The sequence below is a fragment of the Tetranychus urticae genome, chromosome 2 (assembly GCF_039701765.1).
Source record: "Tetranychus urticae isolate SD_2017Ah chromosome 2, NJAU_TeUrti_SD_1.0, whole genome shotgun sequence".
Taxonomy (NCBI): Eukaryota; Metazoa; Arthropoda; class Arachnida; order Trombidiformes; family Tetranychidae; genus Tetranychus; species Tetranychus urticae.
In genome coordinates this window covers 6988979-7010594 of record NC_142959.1, presented here as the reverse complement: position 1 = coordinate 7010594, position 21616 = coordinate 6988979, and the positions used below count along the sequence as shown (strand labels likewise).

Genomic DNA, 21616 nt, shown 5'->3' with positions numbered 1-21616 from the left:
GTCCATGATTAATCAATCACGGATCTTTTTTTATTTAATTTAAACAGTAATTATTATATTTAAAACTATGATCTTTCCAATAAGCCCAAACACGTGCGTCAATTCAGAGCGCTTCAATCTCAAATAAGTGTTAATAGTGAAAACTGTAATTTATAAGACGCATTTCTGAGTATATATTTCACTTGAAAACCAATGTAACTTTAAGATCATACTTCAAAGGATCATTTCTAGAGTATGATTGGGACGTTTCGTTAACAAAACGAAGTCCAACTCAGCCACGATGAGGAGTTAAGGGGCTTTTTCCTGAGCGGGAAACGGAGTGTCTAGAATTGACTTGTTCAGACCTAGCACTCATTGATGACCGTTCTTGACCGGTTTAATTACCGGTTAGGAGGGAATTAGCTCGATCTGAGTGGTATTATTAAAAAACCAAAAACAGAAGCACTTTTTAAAGTAATATTCATTACTTGTTAATGGATCTTTGAGATCTTGAATGAGTAACATATTCAGATGTTTTTTAAATGTTCAGTTTCATTGCTTTAATTCATGAATTGGTTTTAAATTAAACGTAAGATTGATACAATATTTACTAAAATGGTTGCTTTACAATAGCAGTTTATTTAGCACACTTATCCTCAACTGATTAATTAAAATTTTCAAAATGCCAAAACATTGTTTAATCTCAATGTTTAAATAATTTAGAAAACAATCCTTTCTTCTTGCTTCGCTCTGGATTATTATTGGATCGAGAATTCTCCTTGTGTGATGAGCTATTTTTACAAAACCTTGAATTAAAGTTAATTCCTCCTCTACTATTACTTGATATATTATTGTAACCAGTCCTTTGTGTTGGTGGAGGTGAGGTTGAAGAGGAGGTTGTTGAGTCAACCTTTTCAAAAGGTGATTCGCTCTTCTTTGGATAGTCTGATAGACCAAGGCCTAGTAAGAGACCTTCATCTAGGCCTGGTTCAATATCGTCATAATTGAGGCAAGATATTCTAGACTCTAAATCGTAATCCTCTTTATTAAGAAAATCTAATAGTGGAGGTCGTTCTAGATGTAAGGTTGACCATCTTGTTTGCGGATATTGATTGGCTGGATTAAAAAAACTAGGCCCAGGAAGGTTAGATGATGGTGACTTTGATGAGGATGAAGATGATGACAATGGTGAGGTTGATACTGTGATTTTAGCTGGTTGTGAAATTTCAGTGAAAAAAGGGTGAGACCGAATTGATGGATATGAGCCCAAAGTAAAATCATCTGAAGCACCTAAACGGGAACAGGGATCCAGGGTAAGTAATGATTTTATCAAATCTTCGGCCTCTGGATAAATTTTATCATCTGGAAAAGTAAGATTGAGGGCAAGTATCTTGTGAAAGATGAGATAGTCAGTTGCGTCATTGAATGGTGGACTTCCTACCAACATTTGATATATAATACAACCATAAGCCCATAAATCTGAGCTTGTGAAACATCTTGCACATGTTATCATCTCTGGTGATACATACTGAGCTGTACCAACAAACGAGTTACTCCGAGAGTTTTTTGTTTTGTTATTGTTCCTATTATGTGCTCGATATCTAGAGTGTTGCTGCCTTGACTCATCACTTGAACTATTATTTTCATCTTCCTGTTTTTCGTCTGATTTGTTGTTCTCGACGTCATCCTCGTCATCAGTTTCTTCTCTGTCACTTTCTGCATCGCCATTTTTGTTTTCCTCGTCTCCTCCGTTTTGGGTTCTTTCTTTGCTTCTTGACTTGGTCATCCTTTTCTTTCGTATAGTCAAGGGGGTAGGTTTAATCGAATCCGTGCTACCTTGAAAAGCTGAACCAAAATCAGTTATTTGTATTTGCATTTTATCATTCAAAAGTAAGTTCTCAGGTTTTAAGTCTCTGTCGGATTGAAAATAAAGAAGAAAGATGATAGAAATTTTAGACGTGAAGCTAATACTGTTTCACCTGTTAAAGACGAAAACAAGTAATTTACCTGTGAATAATGCCCAACTTGTGCAGATACTCCAAAGCAAGGAGAATTTGAGCTGAGTAAAACCGGGTACATTCTTCGTTGAAACCAGATAATTTATTGATATATGTCAACAATTCTCCTCCTCTGGCAAAGCTGAGTCCAAAAACTGTAACAGAAAAGGTAAAGAAAAAAGATATAGAAAGATCGACAGACAGACAGAGACAGATTGAGACAGAGAAAGAGAGTAGCAGACAGCCAGTCAAGGAGAGACAGTGAAAAAGAGATGAAAGGAAAGATGAAGAAATGAGATATCAATAAGTCAATCAAAAAGGTATTTAAAGAAAAAAGATCAAATGTCAGGGAAGACGAGGTGAACAAGCAAGATAGAGAAATATTAAAAACTCACATAACCGGTGAGAGTCTTGAAAAGAAAAATGCAACCTTATGAAATAAGGACTTGAATGTGAGTCCAATAGATTTAGGATATCTTTCTCCCTCATAATTGCTTTAGCCTTGTTTTCTTTCAAAAGTTGCCTTTTCTCACAGATTTTGATTGCATACTTTTGTTTGGTGTGTGTATCAACAGCCAAGGCCACCATAGAGAATGAACCTTCCCCAATTAAACCAATAAACTTAAAATCTTGTGCACATTTCTTTCTAATCAGAGGTTTATCGGAGGGTTGGGCAGTTGGATTGTTTGTTGTTGAATTACTCGTGTTGTTCATTTGGTTGTTTGTTTTTGTTTTCTTGAAAAAGGGTCAAAACACTGATAACAAAACAGAGTACATATAGAAGCAGGTAAGCCGGTGAAGGTGAAAATAAGAGGTGTAGTATTAGTTGAAAACAGAGACGAAACAGCCACTTTCAAAATAAATGATACAATTTAATCAGCAGAAAATGAAATAAAATTGACTCACAAAAGTAAAATAACAGCAATCTTCTGCATAAATACAGAATAATGTACATTGATTCTACTGCTGAGACTGTTAAACCGGCGCAGCCGCGGCAGCTTTTAAGGCGCCACCTAGCCAGTTTAACTCTGGCTAGGCTTTAACAGCTTAGCTGGGAATGCGAGGAGGAGGTGAGGACTTAAGCTAAGGTGATCGCGACGAAATCAGGACTTGGCGAGGATAAACGCTAATCCCAAGATGCAGAATACAAAATTATAAAGATTAACAATCTTATTGTAAGTGCTAAACATTAGGCTTCAGTTATTTTGACAATTTAATAAGAGCCATCTATGGCTTGAAAAATGAAGCCAGCGAAAATAAAAAAGCTTGGATCGTCTTTTTTAATTGTTAATTAAAATCCTCAATTATTTATCATGTGTTTGTAATCTAATGTTTAAATGCTCTATGGTTCCATTATTATAATTTTACTGCTTTTTATGCAAAATCTATAGTTACATTGTGTTTCTGTATGATTGTCAAAATTTATAATTTATCCTCACAAAAGATGGGCTTATAACCCCTTTCTGATGCATTCACATGACTGTGCTGAATCAATCCCAAACAAACTGATCAACATACAAATATAAACATGATCACATGAGTATAATTCAAAAATCCACTAAATATTCAACATCGAGTATTGGATACGATATAAACATGCTTCTCGTAAATAGCCAACAAGAATGGACTTTTCGAATCATAAATGCTTGGCGACATTTAGGATCACATGAAGTAGATAGAAGCGATTTGGTGTTTCCGTGTTTTGAATGCTTGGTGATGTAAGACAAAAACAAAAGCTAAACTATATGGAAAAACTAATAATCTAAAACATGAAGTCGCAGCACGAAGAATCGTCTGACAATGGCACCTGTGAATACAAAAATCATAAGCAAAAAATGAAGAAAATTGAAGAAGCTGAAAGTTATCTCTCTTTTAAAAAATTCTGAACTCTCAACCTTGGATGGTCTAGTCATTGAAACAACCCTCATGAAGTTATATTTGTCGTACTAAATGTTACTTCAAATGTTATAAATGCTAAATTATATTGTAAAACAGTTTGCTTGAGTTACTTTCTTTTCCTTTGTTAGATAAGTTTATTTTGTATTTCTTTCTCAACTGTTGTAACTCAATCCAAAAGTGATTATCCACCTCCTCTACTGAAAAGTCACATTTTTCTTTACCTGAATCTGGTACTCAGAAACTTGATAATATTAACTTACAAAAAGTCAGTAAGATTAGAAGTAACTCCGAAAAAATATTCCAGATGTCCTTTGCTGTGAGCACTGCGTAAGCCTAGTTAAAGCGATTCTCCCTTATAATAAAGAAATAAATGATTCCTTACGTTTATAGATTTATATGCGATCCCTCTACTGACAAAAACTTTTGGTTTTATGCTTTTAATAAAGATTGTTTACATGATGTAAATTACATCGGTAAATTTATAATTGTTACAAGTGGACAATTATTTAATTCAGTTTTATTAGATCCCTTTTGATGCCATCTAAATCAAATGATTTGATTGTGATAACATAGAATATTTTAACACTTTGATTCTTCCAATTTTTAAATTTGAAAGATCCAAGCCTGGATAAAAGTGTCTTAAACTTTCTATTATGTGGCTTAAATGTAAATACCCATTAACTCCAACCGAAGATAGTAATATTTGGTATCCAGAAATTGATGGCTGTGGTCTTCTGTGTAATATAACATTAATATCAACTGAAGATCAAACTTCAATCCAAAACATTGTTTGGTATGCTGGATTAAGTGTCATCATATTTCTTTCTTTGTGTCTATTTACTTTTCGTGTTGATTGGAAAAGTGCTAACCGTTATCCATCGGTTGGAATTTATTATCTTTCTATCTGCCTTTTTCTCCATTATATTGGATGGATGGTTCAATTTTTTTACACCAAACAATCAATAGTTTGTCGTCATGACAATACTAGAAGATATAGTGAACCAGGTAGTCCTGGGTCAGCACTTTGTATTCTAGTTTTCTTTCTTATTTACTACTTTGGCATAGCAGCGCTTATCTGGCTGGTTATTGTCTGTTACCTTTGGTATCATAAACTCAAAGTGCCCAAAGGAAATTTTAATGATCTTATTGAAAAACGTCGCCAACCTATGCATGTTTTCGCATGGAGTATTCCATTTGCTCTTACCGTAATGATAATCCTTCTTAACAAAATTGATAGTTATCCGATGCTTGGAATCTGCTTCGTTAGTTCTGACGAGCCTATTATGCAGATTTTTGTTTGGATACCCATTATCTTATGCCTATCTGTAGGCATTTTTAATACCAGTAAAACTATGCATGTTTTAATTAAAGCAAAATCAGTTGCTGTTTCACATCTCACAAAGAGGAGAAAGCGTGATGCTACCATCAACAGAATGCTTATAAGATTAGGTAAGTTTGGTATAAGTTATATCTCTTTGTTATCTTTAAATGAACTAATTATAATATAATATCTTTACTTGATTTTCTTAGGAATCTTTTGGTGTTGTTTGTTGAAATTCTTTGCTGTGGTTATTTATGCTCAAATAACAGACCATTTAAACTCCCATAAATGGAAAAAAAAGTTAGATAATCTTGTATTGTAAGTAATAATGTCTCTTTTTGCTCTAAATTCAACTTTTCTACTAATTACTGTATAATTTCAATTATTTACAGATGTTCAATAGATTCAATGATTCCTAAATTGGATCCAAACAGAACTGCTGAATGTGAACCAAATGTATCGGCTCCTAGTTTGTCTCACTTGAAAATCCAATTATTTGTTTGGTTCAGTGTTGGTTTTACTATTATTATTTGGTTATTCACCCGAGCATCGTGGGAGGCATGGAGGAGATTTTTTCTCAAAAAGTGTGATGCCTATTCAATAGGACGTCATGGAAGAAAACATGAAATGTTAGCAAAAGCGTATAAATACCGGAGAGCCACTAAATATAATCAAGAATCTCTTCATGGTGATCCAGTTGACATGAATCTCACTTCTGCAACATCGCAGGAAATATCAACTGAATGGCTTGCTAATTTTCCCAAATTTCTTCAACGAAGAGCTGCTATTACAAGTCTGACTAATGCCAATCATTATTTGTCTAGGTATAGAACTTACAACAACAATAATAACTCTTCAATATCAGACACTAGTATGCAACAAGGATTGTCCTGTGGCTCCATGATCAGTAATCATCAATCACTCGATTCACAGGCTAGTATTGATATTATTAGTCGTCATGTTCGCCGTAAAACAAAGAAAGAGCGTGTACGTCTCTCCTCCAAGATTGGTCTTTGGAAACGGCGAGGGAGTGATTCTTCGATTCAAAGTAACAACCTTGCAATTATTAGCAATCAAATTCGCTCTCATGACGCTGTTACTAGAGCAACAAGTACTGGTGACTTACAATTACCAGGTCCTTCGTCAGTGTTACCTGCCTGTAGCTATTTACCTTCCTCTTTTCCTCACCCAACTGCGTATCCTGTTATGTCTCCTACATTTTCAGTAATGAGCCGACCAAGAACCGATAAACCTCCTGTTAATCATCCCTTTACACATGGGATGTCCCAACAAGGAGATTCACTCATAAATCCATTGCAAGAACGACGTCGACCAGATAGTAGCATCAATGGTAGTAGCGCGTCAGCTTCGCAACAAAATGCAAATTTAGGAGTTGGCTATCTTAACTCTTTTAATTGTACAATGTCAATGTCAGGGCAACCCTTAGGCCCTTTTGCAAATCCAAATCTCATGGTTAATGGCTGCGGTCCGCCTAATGGAATACCCAATTATTTTGGATTTTCAGCTCCAACACCATTCTCTCAACAACCGCCAACTTCATCACTTTATAATCCATACTACCCACTGGTTCCTTGTGCTCCTTTTTCAAATGGTGCCAGTAATTTAGATGAATTGCAAAGTATTAACCGTGCAAGAGAAGCTTGCCTTCCTTTGATCACTGGTGTTGACACTTGCAGTGAAGACGGAGAAAAAAAGTTTTTACCAATAGCAATTTCAGACTCTGAAGGTTTTACTGATGGTGGATTTGGTCCATCAGTTAGTCGCACAACAAGTCGAACGGCCCGTCGTTTACAAGGTAGCTCTTGTAAGTGAACTAAGGCTTTTGCTCAATGAAGAAAAAATCAACAACTGATTAACTTTCGCTAATGAAGTGCTCAAGATTTATCGAGTTTTTAAAAGCTGACTATTTATGAAACTGTCTTTCTATTTCGCTGTTTATTGACATGAATTATTCGACTCATCCTTCAATATTGGAATATTATCTCAAAATCTTTGCGGCTCAATAACTAATTTAATTTCCATGACAACTTTACTTGACTCAATCTCAATAAGGTCAAGTTTCTCAACTATACTAAAATTGCAAAGAATTGAAAAGAAAATTTTTTTCCACGTAAAGTAAAATACTACAAATTTGTGATGATTTGTGCTTTATGTGGAATCAAATACCCCAAAATATACATGAATCTCGTTTATGTCAGCAATCAGCTTACAGAAAACTGCCTTCACTTCTATTTATTGTTAGACTCTTAACCGAAAGGATTAAAAACATAGGACTATATCCATGATAATTATCTAATACTGTTCTAGTTGATCATGTTGTTGGTTATTTTGTGTGTATAAGTTCGAACTATTTATAGATCTTTTTATAAAAATCTGACCATTTGGTAAAAATTGAAATACTCTAAAGTAAATCAACAAATTTCAACTTGAACAGTATTTCTCACTGTTAACAATCAGTGGAAAAGCACAGATAAATATCAAGGTTACTCGTTCTTTTGCCTCTGTATAAATGTTCATTATTTTTTCACATCAATCTATAAACTTGATTACTTTTTCATCATCACCTGAAAATCCTCATCACAGATTTCTGATAAATTTGTGGTTTTTGACCATACTGTCAATAAAATATTTTCATTTTCAATACGTTTCAAACGATCTCTTTATTTTCAAAAAAATATCATTGCAATTTTTGAGTTTAGAAGATAAATTTTCCTATTTACAAAAAAATTTAAAAAACAAAACTTCCAGTGAAAATAAAAACTAAATAATGTTGATATTTAGCAATAATAATGGACATTGTGTATTAAATATAACCATTAAAAGAAAGATTAGATCATAACATTTCGCTAGTTATCAAAGAAGTAACAAATTTTGATAAACTAAATATTATGAAGGTTACTTTGGACTTACAAAATTATCTTTAATTATCTGGCAAGAGTTTTTTTGGATTGAGAATGTTATTGGGATCGAAAAGTTGTTTCAATTGTTTCATTAAATCAACCACTTCACGTTGCTTTGAATAGTATATTAAGTGTCTCTTTTTCATTCCTAATCCATGTTCAGCTGAAACACTTCCATTGCGTTCACCCACCCATTCATGTAAAAGAGTTTCTATCGATTTGATTTCATCGCTAGTAAATGACTTTGCAGAAATGGCCAGATGAAGGTTGTTATCAGCCAAATGACCATGGCCACTAACTCGAATCAGATCTTTTTTGTTTGCTAAATGTTCTCTCATTATATCGACAATTCGATAATAGTCTTTATGTTCAAGAGAAACGTCATATGAAAGCGCTTCGCCTTCTGCTTTAATTGCTATCATAATTTGCTCACGCATCGCCCAAAGTTTATTGTAACTGGTTAAATCTGTGGATAAAACTGCATCATTGACAATTCCCTCATCAGAAATCATGGTGTCAAGGAAGTTGGTTAAATTGTCTCTGATAACCTCTTCACTGGATCCAGGGAATATGGAAATTTCAAAGAGAACATAAAACGGTGCCGAGAAAGGAGGTTCAAGGTGCAAGTTGATGTGAACAGAGTCCATTGTAGTTTGATCCATCAATTCATATGCACTTAAATATGCAACAAATCGCGATCGGATGATTTTCAACAGTTTAACTGAAGCTTCGTAACTTGGTACTCCAAGAAGGGCAACAACTTTATCGATTGGTTTTACTGGACACAAAATGGATGCTTTGGTTATTACTCCGAGAGTTCCTTCAGAACCAATGAACAGCTGTTTCAAATCATACCCAGTATTGTCTTTGCGAAGAGTTGACATCATATTAAGGACAGTTCCATCAGCTTTAACAGCCTCTAATCCAAGGACTGATCCATGAAGAGAACCATACCTAACGTAACGGATTCCCCCTGTTGAGCAAAAAATAGGTTCAAATTATTTATATGTATTTCTATAGACTCTTATTCAAACGGGTGAAAACAACTGAAAATACATGAGCAGTAAGATATTACCTGCATTAGTAGCTATATTCCCTCCAACATGACACGAGCCCTTTGCTCCCAAATCATAAGGCATCATATATCCTTTTTCGTTGACAAACGACTCAGCTGTTTCCAGAATGACTCCAGGCTGACAAGTTAACACTCCAGTGGTATCATTGAATTCAATTATCTTGTTCATTGCTTCCATTGAGATTATAATTTCGTCATCTTGAGGAACTGAACCAGCTACTAAACTTGTATTTCCTCCTTGAACGACCAACTGTAGACGATGATCATTACAATATGACAAGATTTTGGAAACATCTTCCGTTGTCGAAGGAACCAAAGTCAAGCTACTTTTTCCTGTGAATATCAAGAACGGTTGAGTAAAACTGAAGTTATGAATTGAAATTTGTTAAGAGCCAAATTTACCTTCGTGGAGGCCTAACCAATCACGGTTATATTTCTCCAAGTCAGTTTGTTTAACCCGATTTTCACCCAAAACTGATTTAAAATAGTCAACATTGGATGCTTGGATAGAATTCAATTGTCTCACTGAATTAAAACGAAATAACCTTAACAATGAATTACCAAACTTCACATTTGATAACATGGTCGACGATGATTGATATGACTATGGTGAACAAACCGAAAGACGATATGGCGATGTCAATAAATAGATTACATTACAGACTTGTTGATAAGCAACATCAGTTAACATAATAACATAATATTTTCAAAACAAATCAAGCTATATGCGCGGTAAAAATGAATTAACCTAACGAGATCGCGATTTCTTCTTTTATTATTAATTCAATCTGAGTATTCCATGTTCTCATCAATTTTTATTTCTTTTTTATCAAACTGAATGAATTAAGTACCAGAAGAACACTCTATTATAGATAGACTTGTTCATAATCAGCACATCAACCGCATATTTCTGAAGTAAAGTTCATTTGTTCAAAAGTTCAATTGAATGATTCATTCAATATTTTCAATTTTCAAGATTCATGGTGGAAAAGTTAAAAAGCTAATAATAAGTAAAGTAGCAATGAAAATTATTTCAATGTTTATTAATCTTGTCGCTTCTACCAAGAAACTAGAGCCATCGATGGTGCTGATCAAATTAATGCCGAGAGCTCTGAAAATCTTAATGAAATTGATCTTTGTAATGATGTGAATCAGTGATATCAGAAGAGTACCTTCAACCTTTGCTCTGTTTCTGAAACAATGAAACCAGCAAAATACCATGTAACTATGTATCTATCATCTGATTATCGCAAGATTATTTCGTTTCGTAAAATTATAATTAACAATCTTTTTATCCTCGTAAAATTGACCCTGTATTGATTAACCGAGATAAATGTATATCAAATTGGCCATGAAACTTTAATTGTGAATCATATTGTACCAATGTAATACAGAATCTATTTTGAAAAAACCCTTCTGATTAGTAGCAATCAAATCGATGTAATCTATGCATGTTTTTCAGTTTATATTATTTGATCTCGAACCAGCAAAACAAAATTGCATTCATTCAAATACAATACAAACATCAATAGATTGTTGCTTAGACGAATGGGTTAAATCACAGCGAGTTAATGGAGGAATTAATTGCAGCTCTAATGGTAACAATGAAGAAAGTAGGCGATTAGAAAAGATGTTAATTGAGAAACAATCAAACTTGATACATTTAATACAAACTGATTAGATTATCTTCAAATAGGCTCTAGATCACGATTGATCACGTAGATCAAAAACAAGTTATTGCTGTTAGTGAAAATTGACTACAATTTGACCTTAAGAAAGGCACTTTTTTGTTGTTTGATTTCCCCATCCATTGATTTAATACTTGCTTTATTGGTAGCGCTATTACATTCACTCAGTTGCTCTTGCTCTTCATCTGCTCTTTCTTTCTCTTCCTTTGTGTATGTTATTTTGTAGTGTTTACTTGTCTTTCTCTCACAGTTCTTACCATTTTTATTTTCATTTTTTAGTTAATCGCTGTGTCTAAATTAAAATGATAACGTCATACAGAATGAGATTAATTATTTATCTGTTTGACTACCTATTACTTTGTATCTTTTAATTTTATAATATATTTGGAACTTCATCAATAATTCCTTTAATGGGTCAAAATTTTTATTTAGCTTGTTGTCATTAACTTTTCTTCCTCCAGTCAACACCAAATTTTTTTTTTGTAAATCTACTTCTTTTATTCTATTGTTGATTCAATCTATGTTGAAGTAAAAGGATGTCCAGGGTTCGCCATTACAACCAAATTAATATCTGGAATATAGATCACAGGAAACATTTAATTACTATCTTGCTGTTATTGTTGCTACTTTCACTTGCTGTTGTTAATGTCAGTGGTTTATGACAACCTCTCTCTTCTCTATTTATATCTCCATTCATATCTTGCTGCTTATTTCAAAACTTACTCTCTTGACTACCAGTTCAAATTGTGATTGCAGATCTATCAAAATGTCTACCCGTTGGAGTAATGAGAAAGTCACCGCGGAACACAAAGACATCGAAGCTGATGTCATGTCGATCCATTCCAAAGGTCGTTACGTTGCTTTGTCAAATTCAAGAAACATCTATATTATCGACATTGACAACCCGTCCAAGATAGCTCGGTCGGTTGCACGATCATCTAAATGGGACGTTACAGCTTCCGAATGGAGTCCTCATAAAACTAGTTATCTTGGTCTAAGCTATTATCACTACATTGCGGTTTATTCATTTGCCGGTAAGCACTTTATCTTTGCTTTGTGAAAATTCAATTTTCCTCTTTTCTATTGTTATGAAAGCAGCTACAGAATTTAAATAACGCTTCTTATGAATTGTGTTTCTTTTCTATAGATGTCAATTCGGATAAAGGAATAGTCTCTGATACAAGGCGATTTCAAAGAAATCCTGAACCCGAAATATTGTTGAAGGGTCACCGTAGAGTTGTTACTGACTTTAACTGGGCTCCTTTTGATCAAAACCTTTTGGCATCATGTTCCATGGACACTTTCGTTTACGTTTGGGATCTCAGAGAACACCGAAGACCTTGTTTAGGATTTTCATCTGTAGGTAAGTCAGTAAACAAAATCAAGGTTATATTTGTTGTTACCAAGGCTTTGTGTACCATCCTATTTTTGACATAAATTATCCTGCTTTGTTTGCAGTTGGCCCAAGTCAAGTCAAATGGTCCAAGTCTGATGAAAACATCTTAGCAACAGCATTAGAGGGGGACATTCGGATTTGGGATAAAAGGGTAATATTACCAAAGCTCTTTAGCCAATTCAATTTATTTTCTAGCAAAAAATAATTTTCAATTCATAATTTTTTTACAGAAAATCGCCAATCCTGTACACTATATTTCAGCTCATGATCAACGTATTCATGGACTTGACTGGAATCCGTATAATGCCACACAATTTGCCACTTGTAGTCAGGATTGTACAGTCAAATTTTGGGAATTATCAACTGTTATTCAAGAAGAGCCAGTTGTTTTGCCCACCAAACTTCCGGTTTGGCGAGCTAAATTTACTCCATTTAGAGATGGATTGATCACAGTAGTGGTACCGCAACTTCGACGGACTGGTGACATCAATTCGTTATGGCTATGGAATACAAACAATTTAGAGCAACCTGTGCATTCTTTTTTTGGTCCAACCGATGTAGTCATTGATTTTGGGTGGCGTTGGAAACCAGATATCAGCGCTGCTGAGCTAGTCACATGGTCTAAGGATAGTACCCTTCGTATATGGACTGTAGATAAACCCATTTTATCATTATTCAATGAAGTTAGAGTCGTCGACCCACTTGATTATTCACCGGCTGGAGAAGTTGAAAATAGGAGTATATTTATTTGTAATACAATAAATATTGGTATGACCTCTCCTCAAGCTCAGGGAAAAAGTGATTCGATCCGACTTTTGGATAACAAAGTGCAATACACACCAAATAGTGATATTAGTGAACGTAATACTCCCGATCGTGGAAAAATACCTTTACATGAGATAAATAATCAAGCCAAATCATCTGAATCTAAGGATATTTTAATTAATTACAAAACCAAGTCATTTTCGCCATCTTCAACAAAATCTCAGAACTACAAGGCAGCTTCTGTTGAACCCATTTCCTCAGGATTACTAACTCCACCTGATCTTCAAGATGAATTTGCTCTTATGAATCTAGAATCTTATCAATTTACTAGTTCAAATTTAAGAATTGATGATTTTAATCCAATTAAACGTTATTGTATAGTCAGTGTGGAAGCATCATACAAATCTGGCCTTCGAGTTAAACTCAAAGTAACTTTTCCCAATTCCTATCCTAATGGTATTGCACCAACGTTCGAGATTCTTGACGATGGTGAATTGGACAAAGTTAGACGCAGTGAGATTCTTCGTATCTTAAGTAACACAGCACAAAAACAAGTCAAGCAAAACCGTCCGTGCTTAGAACCCTGTCTAAGAGATTTTGCTACTGCATTAGACCGTAAAGTCAACCTGAACGTTAGCTCTCTTCCCAACAACGCGACAAGCACCTCTTCATCTGACTACTCAACTCTTTATGGTAGTTTCCATGATGCCCAAGTTCCTTTTCCAAAAATTTGTGGAGCTCGTTTTTGTGGAGCTGATCTTTTAATTTGTTTTGGAAAGATGTCTTATTTCCAGCGGATTAATGATTCAAATGACCATACACCTAGAGCCTTATCTGATTTATCAGCTTATTTGCAAACTAATTACCGTCCTCTTGCGCCGATGCCAGTTAAATCTTTCACAGATTTTGGTAAATCTCAAGATAATTATTCAATATCATCATTCCCTTACTATTATGGTGATGATTCAAAATTGCGCCGTTTCCAGTCTCAAGGATTAGAACGGTCTTACATATCATTAGCAAGTATGCGTTGTGGCCCAATTACCATTTATAATGCTTCGGAACTAATGCCTTGTAACCGTAGATTAGCTGAAAAGTATATTTTCAATTACAAAAGTAGAGTGGAAATGTGTCAAAAAAATGCTGCAGTTGCATATGAAGAGAACCGGAAAGATCTTCATCAAACATGGAATCTTGCTATGCTTTCCTGCGATCCTATTTTAAACTGGAACTCTTATAATCATCTTAGCACTGATGCACCATGGGCCACTCACCCGTTTGGACGTAAAATGATTCAATCTTTGATTGACTTCTACCTTTTAACAATGGGAGACATTCAGACTGCAGCTATGTTATGCTGTTTATTTTCTTCACGATGTACAAATTGTGGTAAACTAGGCTGTCCTCAGCGCTGTACTTCTGAATATGACGGTAGTTTAATTAATTATGTGGTAAGGATTCTTAACGTTGTCAAATGACTTCTGCTCAATTTCACTGATTTCAAAAATTCAATTTTCTTTTATTCAACATGATTTAGCTTCCAAAACTCTTGAGAAAGCTGTCAAAGGTATTGAGTCTTTTATGATTCTGCATCCTTTTTGATGTTTGATTTTTAGTCATTTTGAATTCTTTAATCACCTTTTTATTTTTTAACTCGCTACTAAATCTGTTTTGTTATTGCTCCTAACAATGCTAACACTAAAAAAATTCAGTCTAATCAATTTTAATGGTTAATTATGTTTGTTTTTTTTAGCCTGGAGAATCAGGATGTAGTACAATTTCCGAACAATCAACCTCGACTACCCCAGTTGTTACGAAAATATCTGATGATTGGAGCATAAGTGAGTATATTATAGCAAACTTGAAATGATTTTGTCTATCAAAACTAAATTAATTTTTAATTACTTTAAATTACAGTTTCTGCAATAAAAAGTTTCAAACGAAATCGATCAAACTCTTGGAGTGATTCAGTTGAAAATGAATTACATTCTCCTCATGCTATTCTTGACTCGTATCGTTACAATTGTAACGAGATGGCTTTATTAAGAGACCAAAGAGAAGCTGAAAAGGCTGAAATTTATGGTAAAATGTTGGATCCTCGACTAAACCTTTATTTTGATTGCATTAAACAAATGTACGGCGATTTACTTCTTCGTTGGGGTTTACTTGGTAAACGAACCCAACTAATGAAATATGTACAAGACAACTTTAACTTTCAACAAGATGATACCTTACGATCAATTAACATTATCTCTATATGTCAATATTGTTCAAACCACTGTCCAACTTCATCATCAAGTCAATGCATGGAGTGTAAAAGATTAAATCTTAATTGTTCACTTTGTAATATATCCGTTCGAGGAATAGTCAGCTTTTGTCAAGTCTGTGGCCATGGAGGACACGCAAAGCACATGTTCAACTGGTTCACTAATAATGATAATTGTCCTACAGGTTGTGGGTGTAAATGTATTTTAGAAGAAAAAAATATCTAAAGTTACTCTCACACACAAATAATTTATCTCAACTTATCATTTAATGTTACTTTTTTATTTCTTTGTAAGAGATCATTTCATTTTGATAAAGATATAATTTAAACTCTTGAATCTAGATTGTTTTTCATTTCATCATTCAATTTCATTAAAATGTTGGTGGTAATTAATTTTTTTGAAATGTTATTTTATGAATAATGATTAACATTTTATATGCTTATGAGAATGAAAATTCTGGTCAAAAAAAGTCGTGACCATTCGAGACAATATCTAAACACTAGATGGCAGCCTTGTAAATGTCTAAGATATTCAGTCTGCATATCTTTCAACCTAAGAATTGTTATCTTTATTTTGTTTTGAAAACTGTTTATCTTAAGTGGGGACCAATTTGATTATTAGGTAAATCAAAGTCTGTGAAGGTGTCAATAATGGCTTTATCTGGTGAAGATCTCAACTTGGAAAGTGATATTAAAAGAGCCGTTGAATTGCTCGGAAAGCTGCAACGGACTGAATATTCTGTATGGATGGGATCAGATGTTAATCAAAACAAATTAGCTGCTCTTCAAAAAGTATTGGAATCTGATTTTTTCAATGCTGTTCGTGAAGTTTATGAACGTGTTTATGAAACAGTGGACATCACTGGAAGTCCTGATATCAGAGCTTCTGCTACGGCAAAGGCTACAGTTGCTGTATTTGCTGCTAGTGAAGGCCACTCTCATCCGAGAATAGTAGAATTGCCAAAAACTGATGAAGGTTTGTTAAATACTATATTATATGCCTAACTGTTTCTAATATCTTTACTCGTCTTATATTTAGGTCTAGGCTTTAATGTTATGGGAGGAAGAGAACAAAATTCACCAATTTACATTTCAAGAATCATTCCTGGTGGAGTTGCAGATCGACAAGGTGGCTTAAGACGAGGAGATCAACTAATCTCTATCAACGGTGTTAATGTGGAAGGCGGAAATCACGAAGAGGCTGTTGAACTATTAAAAGTAGCTCAAGGAAAAGTTGTTCTGGTTGTTCGATATACACCGAAAGTATTAGAAGAAATGGAGATGAGATTTGATAAACAAAGAATGGTTCGTCGAAGCAAAAACTAGTTTCTCCTTTTAATCAGACTTGTTAAAATCAACATTTTTTAACCAATGCTTCCAAATCAATCCTTTTACATTTTTTCCTTTGTGTAACCTCATTGTGTTTGTCTATTATAAATCTATTGTAGATTAAAAATCAATGCTTCAAATCCAATTTTCCATGTGAGTTGCGTGACCAGTTTTGAAAAACTGTATGATATTCATTTCTATGGAATCCAATAATTAATCAACTTATCAAAAAACTATCCCACAGTAATTATATTGAGTTAGTTTTAAGTATATTATATTAGGGGGAAAACATGCATGACCTTATAAGGCATTCATGCAAATGTTTTACTCATCATTTTTAACAAGTAAAGTGAGTTACATACATGGAATATTTATAATATAATTAAATGTAACATGGAAATTCAGAAATTGTTGATCACTCTTATCAACTTAAACTCCATTAGCTAATATGATGGTAAATAATCAAATGGAGTGCCATTAATCAATCAAAATCCGATTTTAGTGATTGAAAGCTTGTATGGAATTTGGCTGGATACAAAATTAATAATATTGGAGATTAACTTGATCAATACAAGTAGATGATTGAATTGAAAGCCTCACTCACTCAAGGAGGTTGTGATGAAATTAGTAAAAGCTCGAAACTGCTCTCACACCACCACCCGATTGAGTGAGGAAGGCTTTTTGAAGATCTCGATGAATTTCTCGTATGAAATGATCATGGGATTTAGTGGTTCTTCAAGTCAATTGGCTGTAGAGTCCAACAGAGATAAAGTCTCAGGTGAAAAAACCACCATGAAATAAGGCCTAATACAAAGAGAGATAAAAATAAATCGCAATAAGTAAAATATGAAGTGATATCCAAACTAAATACAACGTCAATTCAATTGAACCAAAATAATCACAATTATGGAACATTTAAAATAAAACTGCGAAACAAAAATAAATCCAATATACAACAATACGTTTGATTATATAAAATTGGTTAGTAAAACTGTGAATAAATGACATTTTAGGGAAATTATTATATAAAGAATCAAGAACTTACCCAATAATCTCATGGATATTAGAGTCAGTGAATTTGAATTGCAGGAAGAGTGTACATTTCATGTGAAAATATATCAAATTGGCGTAGAATGAGAGCTTTAAATAAACAAAAAAGTCAGTATAAAGAGATGTTGATGATGTTAATACTGATAGTGAAATTGAATGAATTAGAGAAAGAAAACAACGATTAATGATAGAATAGATAGGTGGATCATAGATTAAAATAGACATAGTAATCGATTATAAGGTGTTTTATACAAATAAATAGAGAAAGAAGGTAAAATTATCATGATTGCCATCGTAAATGGCTGGTAAGGCTAGGAATTGATGAATAACACAAGAATCACATTGCAAAAGGTTAAAAATAAAGAGGATAAATATTGGACAGTTGAAATTAAATAAATTTTGGTTTTGGAAAGGCTTCTCTTTTATCTTCCATCCCTTACAGTTAGCTTTTTTCATTTATCTCTTTCTTTACATGATCGGAGCCTGAGCAAGAGAGGATTTAAAAAGGCGAAGAAAGGTTCTTAGCATCGAGAAAAAAAAGAATTGAGAAGTAAAGGCAAAAAAGAGGAAGATCATTGAGAGGGAAGAAAAAGAGAAGAAAATCGAAGCTCGGATTTACAGAGAGATAGCAAAAGTACAATCAGTAAATGAAAATGATACTTACATATAAGGATTCCATAAAATATGTAATCATGGCGATGCATTAGAATGAAATAGAGAAAGAAAAATGGAAAGAGAGAGAGAGAGAGATTACTATTATTATGATTATGATGAACACTGATGTTGATAGGATACACTGGCTTTACTAAGGTTTTGACTTTTTGATAATGGTAGTGAAGCAAAGGGAGACACTTAGCGAGAGAAAGAGATATATAGAGGGAAAAGAGGAAGAAATGCTAGTAAAAATTATATTAATACTTGATTGTATGTCAGTTAGAATAATTAAGATTTGATTACTGGCAGAATGATTAGCTGATGATACAAGAAAATGAATCAAAGGTTAATTAAAAAGCGAAGACCATGTTAAGCGAGCAAAAAATAGGATTGAATGACTGAGGGAAACTGAATGTAGCTTATTCCGCAATCTCTTATTTAGAAGGCAAGAAAAGAGAGGTTGCTTCAGCTTGAATTATTGTTAACCAAATTGGATTGGATTTCTGAAAAGCAAACTGAACAATTAATTTGTTTGCATATTAGAAGCATATTTTTTTATTGCTATCGCTTAATTTAACTTGTTCACTGTGTAAGGATGGAAAGAGTCAGAGAGGAAAGGAAAACGAATAGAAAGTTGTTGGGTTTTGGTGTTGTGTAAGGAAAGTGCAATGATGAAGATGAGAACATAGTAAATCGAAAAATGATTAGGGATTGAAAAAAATAAAAGAGAAGTCAATAAGAGAAGAAAAGGAAGAAGAAGAGAAGAGAGAAGAGGAAGATAAATGGTAAAGACTAGAGAAAGCACAAGTTAGACTGGTAAAAGTCGATCGATAATCAACCTTCTCTATGGTTACTTTCGATGATATTGAAAGAATGAAGGTCAACCTAAATTTTAGCCAAAAAAAGGTCTCAGAGAAAGTAATCGAACCAGAGTATCCACCTAATTTGATAATGATTGCCATTGATTAACATATTGACAGCGGCCAACACAGTCGTGAGATTTACATTGAAGCTATTTTAATAGTGTTTTACGAGTTTTGTAGGACATGGCATTTAATAAGCTATTTGTATCTTTCAGTCGATATTTACATTCACATGTTTTGTAACAACATGCATTTGTTTTAGAGTTTGCTTTTTGTAACTCGATTTTGTTGATCATGAGATTGAATCCTCCTACTTGAAATCATTTGAACATTGAACATGATACACGGATGTTTATTTGAATGGACTTGCATTGTTAACTGAGATCAGATATCAAATGAGGGAAAATGTAAATGCTATTGATATTGATGCTCGCTATAGTCAATAACCTATTCAGCTTTTTAACTTTCAACTTTCAATCAACTGGACTTTCATTAGCAGCAAAAAATCCCAATAAGAGCCATCCAAACAAAGGCCTTAAAAAGTATTCAATTATTAAGACTTAACAAAAAGATTCTTATTAAGCTTAAGATTATGATTTAGTGGATACCTGTATAGTTAAAATGAATCAAACAAACGCGTTAGTGTTACCTTACTGGAAGACTGGTTCATGAATGGAAAAATTCGTGTAAATGTATCAAATGAGACAATATAATTTATATTCACTTACTCTACAATGACTTGTATAATAGAATGAAGTGATTAAGAAGAAATATTGTTAAAAAATAATGTTTGTATTCATCTTTACTTTGTATTGTTTAACAAAAACTTCAGTTCACCCGCAGTTGCATTGCATGAAATTTAAATGATTGTGTGAGAAAGTGTAAAAATTGAAAATACGATAGCCTTTTTTAGCTTAGCCGAAACTGTCCCTAAAATGAATATTAAATGTCTATTATTGGATAAATTTTAACAAAATTTAACTTCACATAAATCTTGGTCAATCCATAGGCATCTGGTAATCTGGTAATAAGTTAGCCACGCATTCTTAGATAAAGTTGCGGTCGATAATAAACTTCTGTAAAGATGCAAAGAGGATTCCGATATTGAGCAATATTCAAATCGATGAAAGCATCATCCCACAGTTCTGGCCAAGGTAGATTTGCTTCGGGATTTACAAGCATCGTTTGCAATTGTTCAGCCATTTTTTCACTAGTAATCAATTTCATTTTTGCCATAGTAAAGGCTCTTGATGTCTTGTGGCGACACAGAAACCTCGTACATCCTTTTTCACTTGAAAGATTTTCATCGATTAAAAAATAGCTAATGTAAAGATGCTTGTCGTAGGAACATGCCATATACGTATCCAGAATAAATCTATCGCCTTCGTGTATCACGCTTTCAAAAACGTTTCTATTGAAATAATCATAACCAGAATGAGCCAATCTGAGTCCACTAAAAAACCAAGAGAAAGGAATAGGATTAGTCTATTGAACAATGGATATTGATATGAATTTCCCTACGTTGGATTCATTTCTATGTTGGAATAACTGACCAATCGGTCCGTATTTGGACGGTTAGTTTTAAAAGTTAAGCTCATAGTGTATTTTACTGGTATTCCTGTGAAAGCTGCAAGCTGTTGGTAATTTCATGTACAGAATGTTTAAAATAACAGTTATTTTTGTCACAGAAAAATATAAAAAGTTTTTTGAATGAAGTGATAGGCTTACCTGGTGAAATACTTGTTGCTGTTTGGTTTTGCATTCAACATCAGACCAATCAATGCGAATATTAAAATATTCCTTGTCATCAAACATTTTTACTTTAATATTGACTGTAAGAAAAGGTACAATACAATTGTAGTACAATTAAAGAAGCAAACGAAGAATCAAACATTAACTAACAAGTACAAGTAAGTACGTCCAAAATATTATTCAATTTTCAAACTTACGGATATTTGGATCACCACTCTCAGCCATTTTTGAGTAGCACAGTTAAATTAAACTAAACAATGATCAATCTAATTTATAAAAAGTAAAAAAGTCTTTGTCCAACGTTTGAACTGGAATATAATTTGTTGATAAAAAATCCTTGATAAAGAAACAATTGTTTGTTGCAAAATAGGCCAGTCACCTTTGACCAAAATCTGAAGCGCCAATTTTAACACTGGGACAACTTTCTAGGTAAAACAGCAATGTCTGGGAATTGTATCAATTGCATAAATAATATAACTCAATAAAAATTCAATATTATTTAATATTTAATGCTTAACGGCCAATTGAGCTATATTTGGATTTATTTTTAATAATTGACAATTGAAATTATCCGAGAGAATGGCATTACATGTTCTAAGCTGAAAATTCGAGCTCTGTTGAGGAAAATCATGTTGTTTGCAAACTGGTGCTGTAAACTGAT

At 33.5% G+C, this 21616-nt stretch overlaps 6 protein-coding genes, 1 long non-coding RNA gene and 1 other non-coding gene across 10 annotated transcripts; 4 read left to right on the top strand and 4 right to left on the bottom strand.

Moving 5' to 3' along the window:
• Nucleotides 1-202: 202 nt before the first annotated feature.
• LOC112539300 (small nucleolar RNA U3) lies at nt 203-417 on the top strand. Its single transcript, XR_003083010.1, has one exon. It is a non-coding gene; the product is annotated as a small nucleolar RNA U3 (small nucleolar RNA).
• Nucleotides 418-513: 96 nt separating this feature from the next.
• On the bottom strand, nt 514-2912 carry Pdk1 (Phosphoinositide-dependent kinase 1). The gene is made up of 3 exons (XM_015933864.3): nt 2372-2912; nt 1987-2131; nt 514-1892 (listed from the first exon to the last, which is right to left on the bottom strand). Exons 1-3 carry the CDS (start codon nt 2688-2690, stop codon nt 683-685), a joined length of 1674 nt encoding a protein of 557 aa, XP_015789350.2. The 5' UTR covers nt 2691-2912; the 3' UTR covers nt 514-682.
• Nucleotides 2913-4303: 1391 nt separating this feature from the next.
• smo (smoothened, frizzled class receptor) lies at nt 4304-7858 on the top strand. The gene is made up of 3 exons (XM_015933832.3): nt 4304-5324; nt 5406-5514; nt 5589-7858. The coding sequence occupies exons 1-3, from the start codon at nt 4529-4531 to the stop codon at nt 7027-7029; spliced, it is 2346 nt and encodes a 781-aa protein (XP_015789318.1). The 5' UTR covers nt 4304-4528; the 3' UTR covers nt 7030-7858.
• D2hgdh (D-2-hydroxyglutaric acid dehydrogenase) lies at nt 7859-9835 on the bottom strand. The gene is made up of 3 exons (XM_015933833.3): nt 9595-9835; nt 9193-9525; nt 7859-9090 (listed from the first exon to the last, which is right to left on the bottom strand). Exons 1-3 carry the CDS (start codon nt 9773-9775, stop codon nt 8138-8140), a joined length of 1467 nt encoding a protein of 488 aa, XP_015789319.2. The 5' UTR covers nt 9776-9835; the 3' UTR covers nt 7859-8137.
• A 1209-nt stretch (nt 9836-11044) lies between these two features.
• LOC107366255 (WD repeat domain 59) lies at nt 11045-15644 on the top strand. 2 transcript variants are annotated; one of them, XM_015933838.3, is made up of 7 exons: nt 11047-11914; nt 12028-12243; nt 12339-12427; nt 12507-14492; nt 14579-14608; nt 14795-14882; nt 14959-15644. In XM_015933838.3, exons 1-7 carry the CDS (start codon nt 11539-11541, stop codon nt 15531-15533), a joined length of 3360 nt encoding a protein of 1119 aa, XP_015789324.1. In that variant the 5' UTR covers nt 11047-11538; the 3' UTR covers nt 15534-15644. The 2 variants fall into 2 exon arrangements, with proteins under 2 accessions (XP_015789325.1, XP_015789324.1); XM_015933839.3 differs by lacking the exon at nt 14579-14608 and having other exon boundaries at nt 11045-11914.
• Nucleotides 15645-15854: 210 nt separating this feature from the next.
• Nucleotides 15855-16781, top strand: veli (L27 and PDZ_signaling domain-containing protein veli). Its single transcript, XM_015933883.2, has 2 exons — nt 15855-16283; nt 16347-16781. The coding sequence occupies exons 1-2, from the start codon at nt 15959-15961 to the stop codon at nt 16631-16633; spliced, it is 612 nt and encodes a 203-aa protein (XP_015789369.1). The 5' UTR covers nt 15855-15958; the 3' UTR covers nt 16634-16781.
• A 132-nt stretch (nt 16782-16913) lies between these two features.
• LOC107366303 (uncharacterized) lies at nt 16914-18712 on the bottom strand. Of its 2 annotated transcripts, XR_016198516.1 has the most exons (4): nt 18351-18505; nt 17682-17776; nt 17241-17440; nt 16914-17164 (listed from the first exon to the last, which is right to left on the bottom strand). It is a non-coding gene; the product is annotated as an uncharacterized LOC107366303 (long non-coding RNA). The 2 variants fall into 2 exon arrangements; XR_001569622.3 differs by having other exon boundaries at nt 16914-17440; nt 18351-18712.
• A 1264-nt stretch (nt 18713-19976) lies between these two features.
• LOC107366070 (uncharacterized) lies at nt 19977-21330 on the bottom strand. The gene is made up of 4 exons (XM_015933643.3): nt 21153-21330; nt 20932-21035; nt 20725-20837; nt 19977-20656 (listed from the first exon to the last, which is right to left on the bottom strand). Exons 1-4 carry the CDS (start codon nt 21178-21180, stop codon nt 20236-20238), a joined length of 666 nt encoding a protein of 221 aa, XP_015789129.1. The 5' UTR covers nt 21181-21330; the 3' UTR covers nt 19977-20235.
• Between the last annotated feature and the right edge of the window lie 286 nt (nt 21331-21616).

Excerpts from the sequence above, each read along its gene's own strand:
- D2hgdh (XM_015933833.3), bottom strand. The coding sequence starts at position 9,775 with ATGTTATCAAATGTGAAGTTTGGTAATTCATTGTTAAGGTTATTTCGT. Across the intron at positions 9,526-9,594 it reads TTGGTTAGGCCTCCACGAAG|GAAAAAGTAGCTTGACTTTG; the intron begins GTAAATTTGGCT and ends TGATATTCACAG. Across the intron at positions 9,091-9,192 it reads GAATATAGCTACTAATGCAG|GGGGAATCCGTTACGTTAGG; the intron begins GTAATATCTTAC and ends TTTGCTCAACAG.
- LOC107366255 (XM_015933838.3), top strand. The coding sequence starts at position 11,539 with ATGACAACCTCTCTCTTCTCTATTTATATCTCCATTCATATCTTGCTG. Across the intron at positions 14,493-14,578 it reads GTAGTTTAATTAATTATGTG|CTTCCAAAACTCTTGAGAAA; the intron begins GTAAGGATTCTT and ends AACATGATTTAG. Across the intron at positions 14,883-14,958 it reads ATCTGATGATTGGAGCATAA|TTTCTGCAATAAAAAGTTTC; the intron begins GTGAGTATATTA and ends TTTAAATTACAG.
- veli (XM_015933883.2), top strand. The coding sequence starts at position 15,959 with ATGGCTTTATCTGGTGAAGATCTCAACTTGGAAAGTGATATTAAAAGA. Across the intron at positions 16,284-16,346 it reads ATTGCCAAAAACTGATGAAG|GTCTAGGCTTTAATGTTATG; the intron begins GTTTGTTAAATA and ends TCTTATATTTAG.
- smo (XM_015933832.3), top strand. The coding sequence starts at position 4,529 with ATGTGGCTTAAATGTAAATACCCATTAACTCCAACCGAAGATAGTAAT. Across the intron at positions 5,325-5,405 it reads CAGAATGCTTATAAGATTAG|GAATCTTTTGGTGTTGTTTG; the intron begins GTAAGTTTGGTA and ends TGATTTTCTTAG. Across the intron at positions 5,515-5,588 it reads AAGTTAGATAATCTTGTATT|ATGTTCAATAGATTCAATGA; the intron begins GTAAGTAATAAT and ends AATTATTTACAG.
- LOC107366070 (XM_015933643.3), bottom strand. The coding sequence starts at position 21,180 with ATGGCTGAGAGTGGTGATCCAAATATCC. Across the intron at positions 20,838-20,931 it reads AGCAACAAGTATTTCACCAG|CTTGCAGCTTTCACAGGAAT; the intron begins GTAAGCCTATCA and ends AATTACCAACAG. Across the intron at positions 20,657-20,724 it reads AACATAGAAATGAATCCAAC|TGGACTCAGATTGGCTCATT; the intron begins GTAGGGAAATTC and ends TTGGTTTTTTAG.
- Pdk1 (XM_015933864.3), bottom strand. The coding sequence starts at position 2,690 with ATGAACAACACGAGTAATTCAACAACAAACAATCCAACTGCCCAACCC. Across the intron at positions 2,132-2,371 it reads TCAAGACTCTCACCGGTTAT|TTTTTGGACTCAGCTTTGCC; the intron begins GTGAGTTTTTAA and ends TTTCTGTTACAG. Across the intron at positions 1,893-1,986 it reads AAGTTGGGCATTATTCACAG|AGACTTAAAACCTGAGAACT; the intron begins GTAAATTACTTG and ends TCAATCCGACAG.